A 12,373-nucleotide genomic window follows, 5' to 3' on the forward strand; every position below is an offset into this window, starting at 1 on the left:
AACGGTCAGATTTTCCAACAACTTTGTGCAACCGTGTGTATGCAAGACAAGTTTGAGCCAACATCCGTCTGAAAAATCCATTTTGTTGTCGGAATGTCCGATCAACGTCCGATCATGTGTACAGGGCATTAGTGTTATTTGCATCATACATTCATCTTGCCCCATTGTATGCATCAACTATGGGTGGAGTACCAATGTCTACAATGTCTAATACTGTAGACCTAAAATCACAGCCAAACATCTGACCAAATGTATTTTTTATTACTGGTAAAAAGCAGAGATCCAGTTTAAATACTGATCAAATATCATTGAATAACACCCACACAAGCTTAATCAATAAGGCAAAGAGCAAAGAACAGCAAACCACTGCCACCAATCAGAATTCATCATTCACTGTTCTGGAAGCTCTAAATTAATGAATATGTAATAATTTTGGCACACTTTTAATATCATCACTTTTTCTTGTTTTATCACATAAGCTCAAGAATAAGTATATCCTGAAATATGTTACAAAGAGGGACACATTTAGAGAAAAAAATGTTGTATATTATTATTAACAAAACATATTTAGTGCTGCAATTAATACTTTGCAGCTAGGGGTTACAAATGTACAGAATTCACTGGTTTTGCAGAAATAAAATATATGCATAAAAATTTGTCTGGTTAATCTGATCATTTATAAATGTAAGATATTTTACATATAATGGCATATTCAAAGGGCCAAATATAAAACATGTAAACAATTTGGATATTCTACCGTATATCATATACAGATTCCCCACTAATATTGGTGGGTACTCGCTCTAAAAATATATATATTTCAAAAGAAAAAGGAAAAGCAGTACTGCTGTTCTCTGATATACATTTATAAAAATTCTATATTTTCTAAATAGTTTAATATAACACTATGAAGCTCAATAAATCGGTTAAAGCAGCATTAAACCCTAAAACAAAAAAGGAATTTATTGCAGTATACCAGTCCTTACATGTAGTGGCTTGCAATACTTTTCTTTTCCTTTATTTTCACCTTGTGATGTGGCCAGTGACACACTTCCTGTCTAAAGCCTCATACACACGATCAGATGTTCCGCAGACAAAGCGTCGGACTTTTGTCTGAAGGGCTTTGGCCAGGAACTTGTCTTGCATACAAACGGCACACAATTGATGGCCAACAAACACGAACGTAGAGACGTACTACGTGGTTTTTCAGCTCTTTAGCGCCACCCTTTGGGCTCCTTCTGCTAGTGTCATGTTTGGTGAGCATTGATTCCGAGCATGCGTGTTTGTACTTTGGACTTTTGTGTACACACAATCAGAAAATCTGACAACAGACTGTTGTCCACGGAAAGTTTATAAGCCTGCCATCCAACATTTGTCCGCGGAAAATCCGACAACAATTGTCCGAAGGAGTGAACAAATGGTTGGATTTTAGGCCAACAGTCTGTCAACACACAATTCCCGTCAGAAAATCTGATCATGTGTACGAGACTTTAGGGTGTCTCCACTCTGTATGGAGGAGCAACAGGGACACCTTCAGACAACAGCATTATCAATCTGAGGAGAGGGTAATATTAGATGCACTAGCAAATTTAGATGGACTTGACCAATCACCCGCATGGGATCTCACCTGGAGCCAGAAAACTACCAGCAGTGGACTTATGCTGCAGGACTTTATTTACTTTGGGGAAGGCAGCCTGAATTAGGTAGTTAGGGTTGAACATTGTTTTATGTGTGCTGTCTCATTGGACTGTAACACTAAATGTCCAGTAAAGGTACATTAACTGTTCCATGCCTAGTTTGAAGTTTATCCAAAGGAGTTCATGAAGGTATATGGTGTATCCAAAAGAACAGATCCTGTAACACACATACAGGGATGAAGAAGAGAACTAGAGGGCCACCGAGGAAGGGTTAACTATACAGAGGAGTTGGCGGGAAGTTATGTCTAACAGGTAGTTGCTATGGGTAACCAGGACTGGTGGAAATGCTGTAGCAGCCAGCCAGAGAGAGAGGTACCAGACATGGGTTATGGGTCCTCTGGTCGCGAGGAGGTCGGTGCTGGGGTTGGTGTTTGGACTCCCTGCCTAGCGGTCGATGCCCTACAGCACTCAAGACCGAATGGTAGGCACAGAGGCATGGATACCACATGGACCTAGCTGCAGATACGGGAGAGTGAAGGAGTTAATTGTGCATGCATAGAGATCTGCGCTTAGTGCACAGCGGGATCTCTAATCTTCCACTGGGAGCGAGCTGTCAGGGGAGCTGGGCTGATGGAGTAGGACATGGGCTCTGCGGTGTGCCCCTCAAAGTGCTGCATTCAGGAAGACAAATGCACAGTGTCAAGGGAGAAGAGTGACTCACAGTAAAGAGCCTCAAGTTAATGTGTATCTGTGTAAGGTGAACAGCTCACTTTTAAGTAAGGGATGTTGTCTTAACCGCTTGCCTACTGGGCACTTTCACACCCTTCCTGCCCAGGTCAATTTTCAGCTTTCAGCACTATCACACTTTGAATGACAATTGCGCGGTCATGCAAGAGACTGTACCAATATGACATTTTTATCATTTTTTTTCACACAAATAGAGCTTTCTTTTGGTTGTATTTAATCACCACTGAGCTTTTTATTTTTTGCTAAACAAATGAAAACATACAGAAAATTTTGAAAAAAGAAAGTCGTGTTCATACTTTGTCATAAAATTTTACAAACAGGTAATTGTTCTCCTTCACTGATGTGCGCTGATGAGATGGCACTGGTGGGCACTGATGAGGCTGCACTGATAGGCATTGGTAAGCGGCGCTGATAGGCGCTCATAGGCAGCACTGATAGGTGACACTGATGAGGCACTGATGGGCACTGATTGGCAGCACTGATGAGCACTGAGTGGCAGCGCTGGTGGCACTGATTGGCAGCACTGGTGGGCACTGATTGGAAACACTGGTGGGCACTGTTGGAACTGCACTGATAATCAGTGCCCTGATTATCAATATCGATGTCCCTTTAGCACAAGCCGGTTATCAGCTCTCTTCTCCTCCCCTCACACTGTCAGCGTGAGGAAAGGAAAGCCGATTACCGGCTTGTGTTTACATCGTTATCAGCTGTCATTGAACACAGCTGATCACGTGGTAAAGGGCTGCTGTGATTGGCCCTTTACCCATATCTGTGGTCAGGTGAGCCCAAAGGCCTGCGGGCAGTGCGGTAACGGGAGGACATCCATGGACACATGTGAGCCCATCTACAGGGCAAGTAGGCCCGCTCACAACCTAACACTTTTTAATCAATCAGTTACAGCAACTTTTTTTTTCCTTTTGGCATAATGGTTTTGCATAAATAAACAAATTCTAACCATTGTAAGCACCCCTGTCAGCGTTAAATGGTTTGTCTCAACCCTCTAACTGCCGCTTTTACTTGACCGTTTGGCTTGTTAAAGGAAGTTTAAAAATAACCGATTTACTGGTCAGATTACCAGGTGAAAATAAAGGGAAAAAAGAAAAACTAATGCTGACACCATATTTAAGAACTGGTAAGCTGCAATATAATACATTTTTGTTTTTGGGTTTAATATCACTTTAAGGTACTACATTTTTCTCCATCTATATTTGTGTCAATACCCAAACACCTTAAAGAGGTTGTAAACCTCGAAAAAAAAAAAAAACCCGCAAGACAAAGGCATAATGAGCTAGTATGCATCGCATAGCTTGAAATACTTACCGTAGGACGATGCCTTGAATCAGCACCGGCACACTGAGTACACGGCCGACATCTTTCACCAGAGTTACTTCCAGGTTCGCGGGCTCCGCCGTTGTTATTGACCGGAGTTAGTCACGGCACTGGCCCTGAAAAAACGGCACCAGTGGGCTGTTGCTTCAGTGTGCATGTGCCGATGACGTTGGCAGCAGAGTATCTAGTGAATATCTCCTAAACTGTGCAAGTTTAGGAGATATTTACAGTACCTACTGGTAAGACTTATTACAGGCTTACCTGTAGGTACAAGTGGGGTAACAGAGTTTACAACCACTTTAAACATTGAGTAAAAACTAAAACCACAGATGTGACTCCAAATATGCCTATATCTTTGGCTATCTTAATTGACCAGGCCAAAAAGACGTAACTCCCACGCATGCGCACAAGAGTTTCTTTTATCCCAGCACCAAGGTGTGCCAAGAAGGCAAATTAAGCAGAACTACACTGTATCTGAGTGCCACAAACTGAAAACACGAGAAACAAGACATTTCTTTGAAAAACACCCCACTAGCATTCCTAGCAACAGCCATCTTAAGTAAGGGTAAATTATTCATGTAGCATTTACTTCCTGAAACCCATCTGCCCTTACTTCAGGTATACAGACAGTAAGGTGTGCTTAGTTGAGAAAGCCCTACCTCCCCTCCTCCAGATGAAAGAAGAAAAATGCCTATGAATAGAAGGCCTGGCTCATAGTCTCTGCTCTCTAATTTATCCCAATGGTGTTCTATTGGGTTGCGGTCAGGACTCTGTGCAGGCCATTCAAGTTCCTCCACCCCAAACTCGCTCATCCATGTCTTTATGGACCTTGTTCATGCACTGGTGCGCAGTCATGTTGGAACGGAAAGGGGCCATCCCCAAACTGTTCCCACAAAGTTGGGAACATGAAATTGTCCAAAATGTCTTGGTATGCCGACGCCTTAAGAGTTCCCTTCACTGGAACTCAAGGGCCAAGCCCAACCCCTGAAAAACAACCCCACACCATAATCCCCCCACTACCAAATGATTTGGACCAGTGCACAAGGCAAGGTTCATAAAGACATGGATGAGCAAGTTTGGGGTGGAGGAACTTGACTGTCCTGACCTCAACCCGAAAGAACACCTTTGGGATGAATTTGAGCGCAGACTGCGAGCCAGGCTTTCTCGTCCAACATCATGTCATGTCATGTCACTGGTCCCCAAAAAGTGTCACTTGTGCCGTGTACACACGGTCGGACTTTTCAGCAACAAAAGTCCGACAGCCTGTCCTACAGACTTTTGACGGACTTCCGACTGACTTTCTAACAAACGGACTTGCCTACAAACGATCACACAAAAGTCCGACGGATTCGTACGCGATGACTTACACCGGACTAAAGTAAGGAAGTTGATAGCCAATAGTCAATAGCTGCCCTAGCGTCGGTTTTTGTCCGTCGGACTAGGATACAGACGACCGGATTTCTGGGTCCGGCGGAGTTACGACGTAAAGATTTGAAGCATGTTCCAAATCTAAAGTCCGTCAGATTTGCGACTGGAAAAGTCCGCTGAAGGTCCGGTGAAGCCCACACATGATCGGATTGTCCGCCGGATTTGGTCAGTCGGCGTCCGTCGGACCAGTCCGGTCACAAAGCTTGACCGTGTGTACGCTGCATAGGGGTCAGGTTTGTCCGCCGCAATCTCACAGTCCCGCTAAAAATCGCAGATTGCCGCCATTACCAGTAAAAACACAAAAGATATATGAAAGTCCATAAATCTATCCCCTATTTTGTAGATGCTATAACTTTTGCGCAAACCAATCGATATACGCTTATTGCAATTTTTTAATAACAAATATGTAGAAGAATACATATTGGCCTAAACTGATGAAGAAATTAGTTTTTTTTATACATATTTTTTTTTTTGGATATATATTATAGCAGAAAGTAAAAAGTATTTTTTTTTTTTTTCAAAATTGTCGTTTTTTTTTGTTTATAACGCAAAAAATAAACCTGCAGAGGTGATCAAATACCACCAAAAGAAAGCTCTATTTGTGGGGGAAAAAAAGGACATCAATTTTGTTTAGGTACAACGTCGCACGACTGCGCAATTGTCAGTTAAAGCGATTCAGTGCTGTATCGCAAAAAATGGCCTGGTCATTAAGGGGGTAAATCATTCCGGGGCTGAAGTTGTTTAAGCACTTTCAGCAGCTGATTTAATTACTTACTGAGTATGCAGCTTCTTAATCTTTTAATCCTTGCCTATGCTCCAGTTTAAGCTGGTGTCATGACCGTCCCCCAGGATTCCAGTTTCAGGGTGGCTCCTTTCTGTTGTATCATCTCATGGAGCCATTGTGGCATCCAGAGATTAGAGCTGTTTTCCCTACACTGTGTGCATCAATAGAAACACACAGTCCTGTATCCTAAGATGGCAAGGCATCCCCTGCTCCTCCCTCCACCTTCCCCCTCCCTTCCTCATACTAGCAGGCTGGTTGGAAACTGCACTGTTCACTTTTAACTCTTTCCAGTGAAGTACAGGGAAACAACACTGAATGAGCAGGAGCCATTGGCACTGAAAGTTGTAAAATGCATGTGCTGGGGTAAGAATTTTAATAAATTGCTTACTGGGGAATGTTTACTTTATTGAGTTCAATATGTTAAGTTGCAAACACTGAGGGTTTAAGGCCCCTTTCACACGATTGGCCCGCTCGGATCCGCCTTTCCGTTTTTCAGGCGAATCCGAGCGGGCCACCCATTGATTCATATGGGCAGGCGGATGTCAGCGGAGATGTGTCCACTGATACCCGCCTGCCATCCAATCCGATAAGATCCGCTCAAAACAAACCTATGGCGATACGTTCACCATCTGTCTAGCGGATGGGATGGGATGGGATCGGATGAAAACGGACAGGTAGATCCATTTTTTCGTCCAATCTCCCATAGAGGACAGCGGGGCTCTGACAGGTCCGTCCCTGCACAGTGAGCGGAGAAGGAACTGTCATCTGCTGGCTCAGGATCAACGGAGTGGTCTCCCGCTGAGCTGGCGGGGTCCACTAAGTGGATCTGCCCCTTGTGAAAGGGGCCTAATACTACCTATTTATTGATATTTATGGTGTTTTTTGATAAACAATAAAAAATATAGAATTTTAAAAAATAAATAGATATATCAGAAAACAGTGGTGTACATGACTATAGGAGAATTGTATTCAAAATAGCAGGGCCACCATACTGACTGTGCGACCTATACAGCTGCACAGGGGCCCTAAAGGATAATAAGGGCCCTATTAAAGAAGCCTAAAAAAATTCCTGCAATAGAAAAATTATACCTAAGGCCTCTTTCATACAGGCATTCCATCAGAACATTTTTGACCAATCATTAGGCAGATCAACAATAACTGAAATGTATCCCTATGGGCAGCCAGATGTAGGCAGATGTGCACCCATTTACATCCAGGTCTGTTTAGGTTAGTTGGACCAAATGCAAGAAGTTTCTGTCCAGATCTGCTATTGACCAGATGTGGGCACATATATGCAAATGCACATCCACTTATGTCTGGCTGGCCATAAGAATTTCTATAGGAATGGGTCTCTGTTTTTTCTCCATCAAAAGATAGAGACAAAAATGTAACAGAAATGCATATCACATATATGACATCCATTTCTTTTCTGTCCTGATGGAGAGAAAGGCATCCACGTGAAAAGGGTCTAAATCATGATAATGGTCAGCTGACACTGGTGAAGTCAAAAGAAGTGGAGAGGGTATTGCTGCTGAGATCAAAACGAAATGAGTCTGTTAATGATGAACTTAAACGAAGGCAAGCCCAGGAACCAAAAGCTTGCAAATACAAGGTGAGTTCCTAGTGTGCCCATGGAAATCTAACGGCGCGTACACACGGTCGGACTTTCCGTCAGGAAAAGTCCAACGGAATCTTTTCATTGGACATTCCGATCGTGTGTGGGCCTCATGGGACTTTTTTTTTTCGAAAATTCTGACAGACCTAGAAATAGAACATGTTTTAAATCTTTCAGACGGAATCAGTTCCTATCGGGAAAACCGCTCGTCTGTATGCTGTTCCGACGGACCAAAAACGAGGCATACTCTGAAGCACGTACGAGACGGCAGCTATTGGCTACTCGCTATTAAACTTCCTTTTTCTAGTCCCGTCGTACATGTTGTACGTCACCGCGTTCTAGGCGGTCGGACTTTGGTGTGATCGTGTGTACGCAAGACAGTTTCAGCGGAACTCCGTTGGAACTCCGTCGGAAAAACCTTCAGAGTTTATTCCGACGGAAAAAACGGTCGTGTGTACGCGCCATTAAGGTGCCCAAAGGTTATTTCTCAACAGGGGCTATCTGAATTTAGTCTAATTTGGCCAGTCCAGTTTCTAGGTATAGGTCTATTTTAAGTATGCTCTATAAATGTATATATAGACTGCACTGCCAAAAATGTGAATCAAGATTACTAAACAGTTTACCACATATAAAAGTGCAAAAAAATAAATAAATGAACAGCACAAAAAATACAACTAATGTCCAATGTATCAGTAAGTCCCATTCAAGAAATAGTCGCTTAAAAAGCAAAAGGTAAATGAACAGGTGCTGGTACCACTAGTAACAGATAAACAAGTGACCACTTTCAGGTGCTCCAGGTGTCCCCACATGGATGTACACTCACCACAATGGATAGACTTACTATGGCTAGATAGGTCCCACTGTGCTTTTTTTGGTTCGGGGAAAAAGTTCATTGCGCAAAAGCAGCAAACTTTAATAAATCATATAAAACCTTATAATTACACCGCACTCACATGTATAGTATATGTGCCTAAGGAGCGGCACCAGGTACATACAGCACTTACGGTTAAGATGGCCACTGCCACCTCGAAACCAGAAGCTGGCTTGCCCTCCAGGGATGGGATGTTACATATTGGCTGGTTAACACTGCCTCAGAACACAGAGCACCTTTTGTTTTTTAAGCAACTATTATTTGAATGGGCCTTACTGATACATTGGACATTCATTTTATTTTTTTGGTGGTGTTCATTTTTTTTTATTGTTTTTTGCACTTTTATATTGGGTAAACTGTTTAGTAATCTTGATTCATATTATTGGCAGCACAGTCTATATACACATTTATAGGGTTCACAAATGTGGACAATAGACACATTTTGAAGACTGCAGCAACCATAATCACATTCATCTGTATTCCCCTTTCTTGTCTTTTTTTTTTTTCGTTTTGATGTGGCGCAGAGTGTTCATTGTTATCTACTTATCTTATCTATGTATGACAGTAACCAAAAGTATGAATGACAGTTCTCACATGCAATAATGAACAATGCCCCGTGGTGAATCTTGTTCACAGGCAACAATGAAATTATCTAAGTGGAGTAAAAATGTCTGTTGGGAAAAGACCCATGGCTAAAACAAATCTAAACACGTGACCTCGCAGAGGCTGTTTTAAGGGGGAGAAGACAGATGGGAGACCTATGTTAAGGCAATTTCATGTTGCTTCAAAAATGGGTGCCTGCCCAAAGGGTTACCCAACAGGATGGTGGGCACTAGGTTTGGTTGTACATAGATCTAATGGGATCATGAGAAGATTATGCAATTATAAGCACAATAAACATTTACTGGTTGAATTAACTATAGGCTATTATTTATGTAGCCAATAAAACTTTACTGTGATTCTACTGCCACAAGCTTCTCACAGTCTCATTGGATCCACATATATCATATATCAGACTAAACTTTTCCTGCTGGTGAAAAGTCCATACTTTTCAGTTGATCAATTTAAAGCATCCTTGAAAATATCTACTGAAAGTAAAGACTGTACTTAAAAACTACATATCAGTTTCACCTGCTGTTTGCAAATTGAACTTAGGTGTGGTAGTCTAGTTTCATGGTCACTGAAATCTCATATGAAGGCCTGTCTGTTGTATATAGGTATTTAACAGTAAACACTGAATACAGGCTTATCATTTAAGTCAGCAAGATAACACAGCATTCCCCGTGACCAAGATTGTTTGCAGAATGGCAAAATATTAAAGGTTTCCTTGCTTTGGCTGAAAAATAGACATGTCTGTGGCCAACATTACAACAGACTGTTTAAAAAAGAAAACTGCACTAAAAGTAGATTGGGGCCATCAAACAGGCCATAAATGATACATAACTATGGACAATATATAATGCTTGATAAGGCAAAAATTGCATTTTGAATTGGCCAGCCTGCAAAATCCTTAATAGTTATGCAGAGGCTTTATTCTACTTAGTCCCAACTGTAGGCTAGCTAGGAGTCACGGTATAGATATGCTGTATTTTTTTCACATGCTAGTATGTCATGGAACTAGACTTTCTCTATCTCAAGTGCATGTTAGGGACAGGGAGATGGCAGACCCGATTACCAAGGGTTCAGGGTCGAAAGCAGTATTTATGCTCCATCAGGTACAGATGACGGGACTTAAAATCAGCTTCTAGAAATGTTTCTAGATTATAAAAGGCTAGTTTACCAACAGCTGTCATCTGGCTCAAGAATAACCCCTCCTGCTATGATCATGGTAGTCTCCCCCCAGGATATGATATCCCCTTTAAGACCGGAAGTTTGACACTTGCTTAAAGACATTATCTCTTCAGCACTCAGTAGATGACTCCAAAGATGGAGATGACTTAACTTTCCGTAGAAACCATTGTTATATATTCCCATAAGATCAAAACGTTCCTTTGCCAGAAGAGCCACCCCTCCTGGCTTCACTGTGTACCCTTTCTGGGCAATCTTCTCCTTGCCTCGCAGGCCACTCGCAAAGAGCTCTGTTCTTCCTGTTTCTGAGTCCCAGCGCAAACAGTAATGCACCCAGTCTTCAGTGGTATGGTGTATTTTAAAGTCAACCAGTGTACCCCCCACCCACAGCTTAACATCAGACCCTACACTCAGGATAAGCTCGTTTTCAGAGTTTGTAGTGGAGTAGGAAAATACTTTTTGAGTGGCTTCGGGTTTGGTTTTTATCCACGAGCAGAGGGTGAATTTGGTCAGCTGGAGAGGTTTTGATAGCTGGATTTCAACATAACAAGCTGGGTACTTCTTGGAAAAGTGGAAAGATGGATAAAACTGTACAGCAGAAGCACCTGGAGGAGGAATAGACAATTCAAGATGTAATGGAATGAGATTAGAATGTTTTAAAAAAAAGATAAACGTTAGCCAGTGATGCACTGAGCAGATATTTATGACTGTCAGTACATCCCTAACAGGAAGACCTTCTCATTAAAGCCATTATATAAATTTGGAAAGGCGTACCACAGACACATCCACTAGAATACAATAGCTAATGGACAAGATTTTCCTTGCAAGAAGCCTTAGGTAGCGTTGTCTGTAGGTGTCTCACACACTTATGCCGCATACACACGGTCGGATTTTCCGACGGGAAATGTTCGATGGGAGCTTGTTGTCGAAAATTCTGACTGTGTGTAGGCTCCATCGGGCATTTTCCGTCGGAATTTCCGACAAACAAAATTTGAGATCTGGATCTCAAATTTTACGACAACAAAATCCGTTGTCGTAAATTCCGATCGTGTGTACACAATTCCGATGCACAAAGTTACAGACATGCTCGGATTCAAGCAGAAGAGCCGCACTGGCTATTGAACTTCATTTTTCTCGACTTGTCGTACATGTTGTACATCACTGCGTTCTTGGCGATCGGAATTTCCGACAAGATTTGTCTTACCGTGTGTATGCAAGACAAGTATGAGCCAACATCCATCAGAAAAAAAACATGGATTTTGCTGTCTGAATGTGCGATTGTGTGTATGCGACATTAGAGTGTTACTAAACCCAAGATCCTGCATTCACTATATCTGTATCTATATCTCTCCCACAGTACACAGAACATGGAAATGCAATTATTTTAGTAAATATTAATCCCCTGAGAGGCATGGAGAGCTAGGGTTAGTTATTTCTTTATCAACCCTGAAGAGGTTGGGTAGTGGCACTGGAGTTTTCACACATAGTTGAATTTAGTTTCTGTTGCATTCGTATGTTTACTGTATGTTTGTATACAGATGTCCAAAGGGTGGTCTCCACTCTCTATTTGTAAGGTAAGTGTCCAGGTACTCACCTGTAAGGAGATATCCATACAAATCCAAAAATCTATAGAGGCACTCATGGGTCTTGCAGCAGAGATAAGGCAAAGACAATAAAATGCTGTAGATCAGGGATATGCAATTAGCGGACCTCCAGCTGTTGCAAAACTACAAGTCCCATCATGCCTCTGCATCTGGGTGTCATGCTTGTGGCTGTCAGAGTCTTTCTATGCCTTATGGGACTTGTAGTTCTGCAACAGCTGGAGGTACGCTAATTGCATATCCCTGCTGTAGATAGATAGATCAGGGTTTTTCAACTCCAGTCCTCAATGCACCCCAACAGGTGATGTTTTCAGGATTTCTCTCAGATGAAACGGCTGTGGTAATTACTAAGGCAGTGAAACTGATCAAATCACCTGTGCAAAATAATGGAGAGCCTGAAAACATGACCTGTTGGGGAGCCTTGAGGACTGGAGTTGAAAAAGATAGATAGATAGATAGATAGATAGATAGATAGATAGATAGATAGATAGATAGATAGATAGATAGATAGATAGATAGATAGATAGATAGATAGATAGATAAAGAAAGAGAAAGAGAAAGAAAGAGAAAGAA

At 42.0% G+C, this 12,373-nt stretch overlaps 1 protein-coding gene across 1 annotated transcript in view; it reads right to left on the minus strand.

The window, feature by feature from the left end:
• Nucleotides 1-240: 240 nt before the first annotated feature.
• CA6 (carbonic anhydrase 6) overlaps nucleotides 241-12,373 on the minus strand; it is a 35,116-nt gene continuing 22,983 nt past the window's right edge. The window contains exon 9 of the mRNA XM_073603022.1: nucleotides 241-10,804. Within this exon, the coding sequence (XP_073459123.1) occupies nucleotides 10,188-10,804 (617 nt within the window). The 3' untranslated portion in view covers nucleotides 241-10,187. The remainder of the gene's footprint in view (nucleotides 10,805-12,373) is intronic.

Source organism: Aquarana catesbeiana, linkage group LG10, assembly GCF_042186555.1.
Source record: "Aquarana catesbeiana isolate 2022-GZ linkage group LG10, ASM4218655v1, whole genome shotgun sequence".
NCBI lineage: Eukaryota > Metazoa > Chordata > Amphibia > Anura > Ranidae > Aquarana > Aquarana catesbeiana.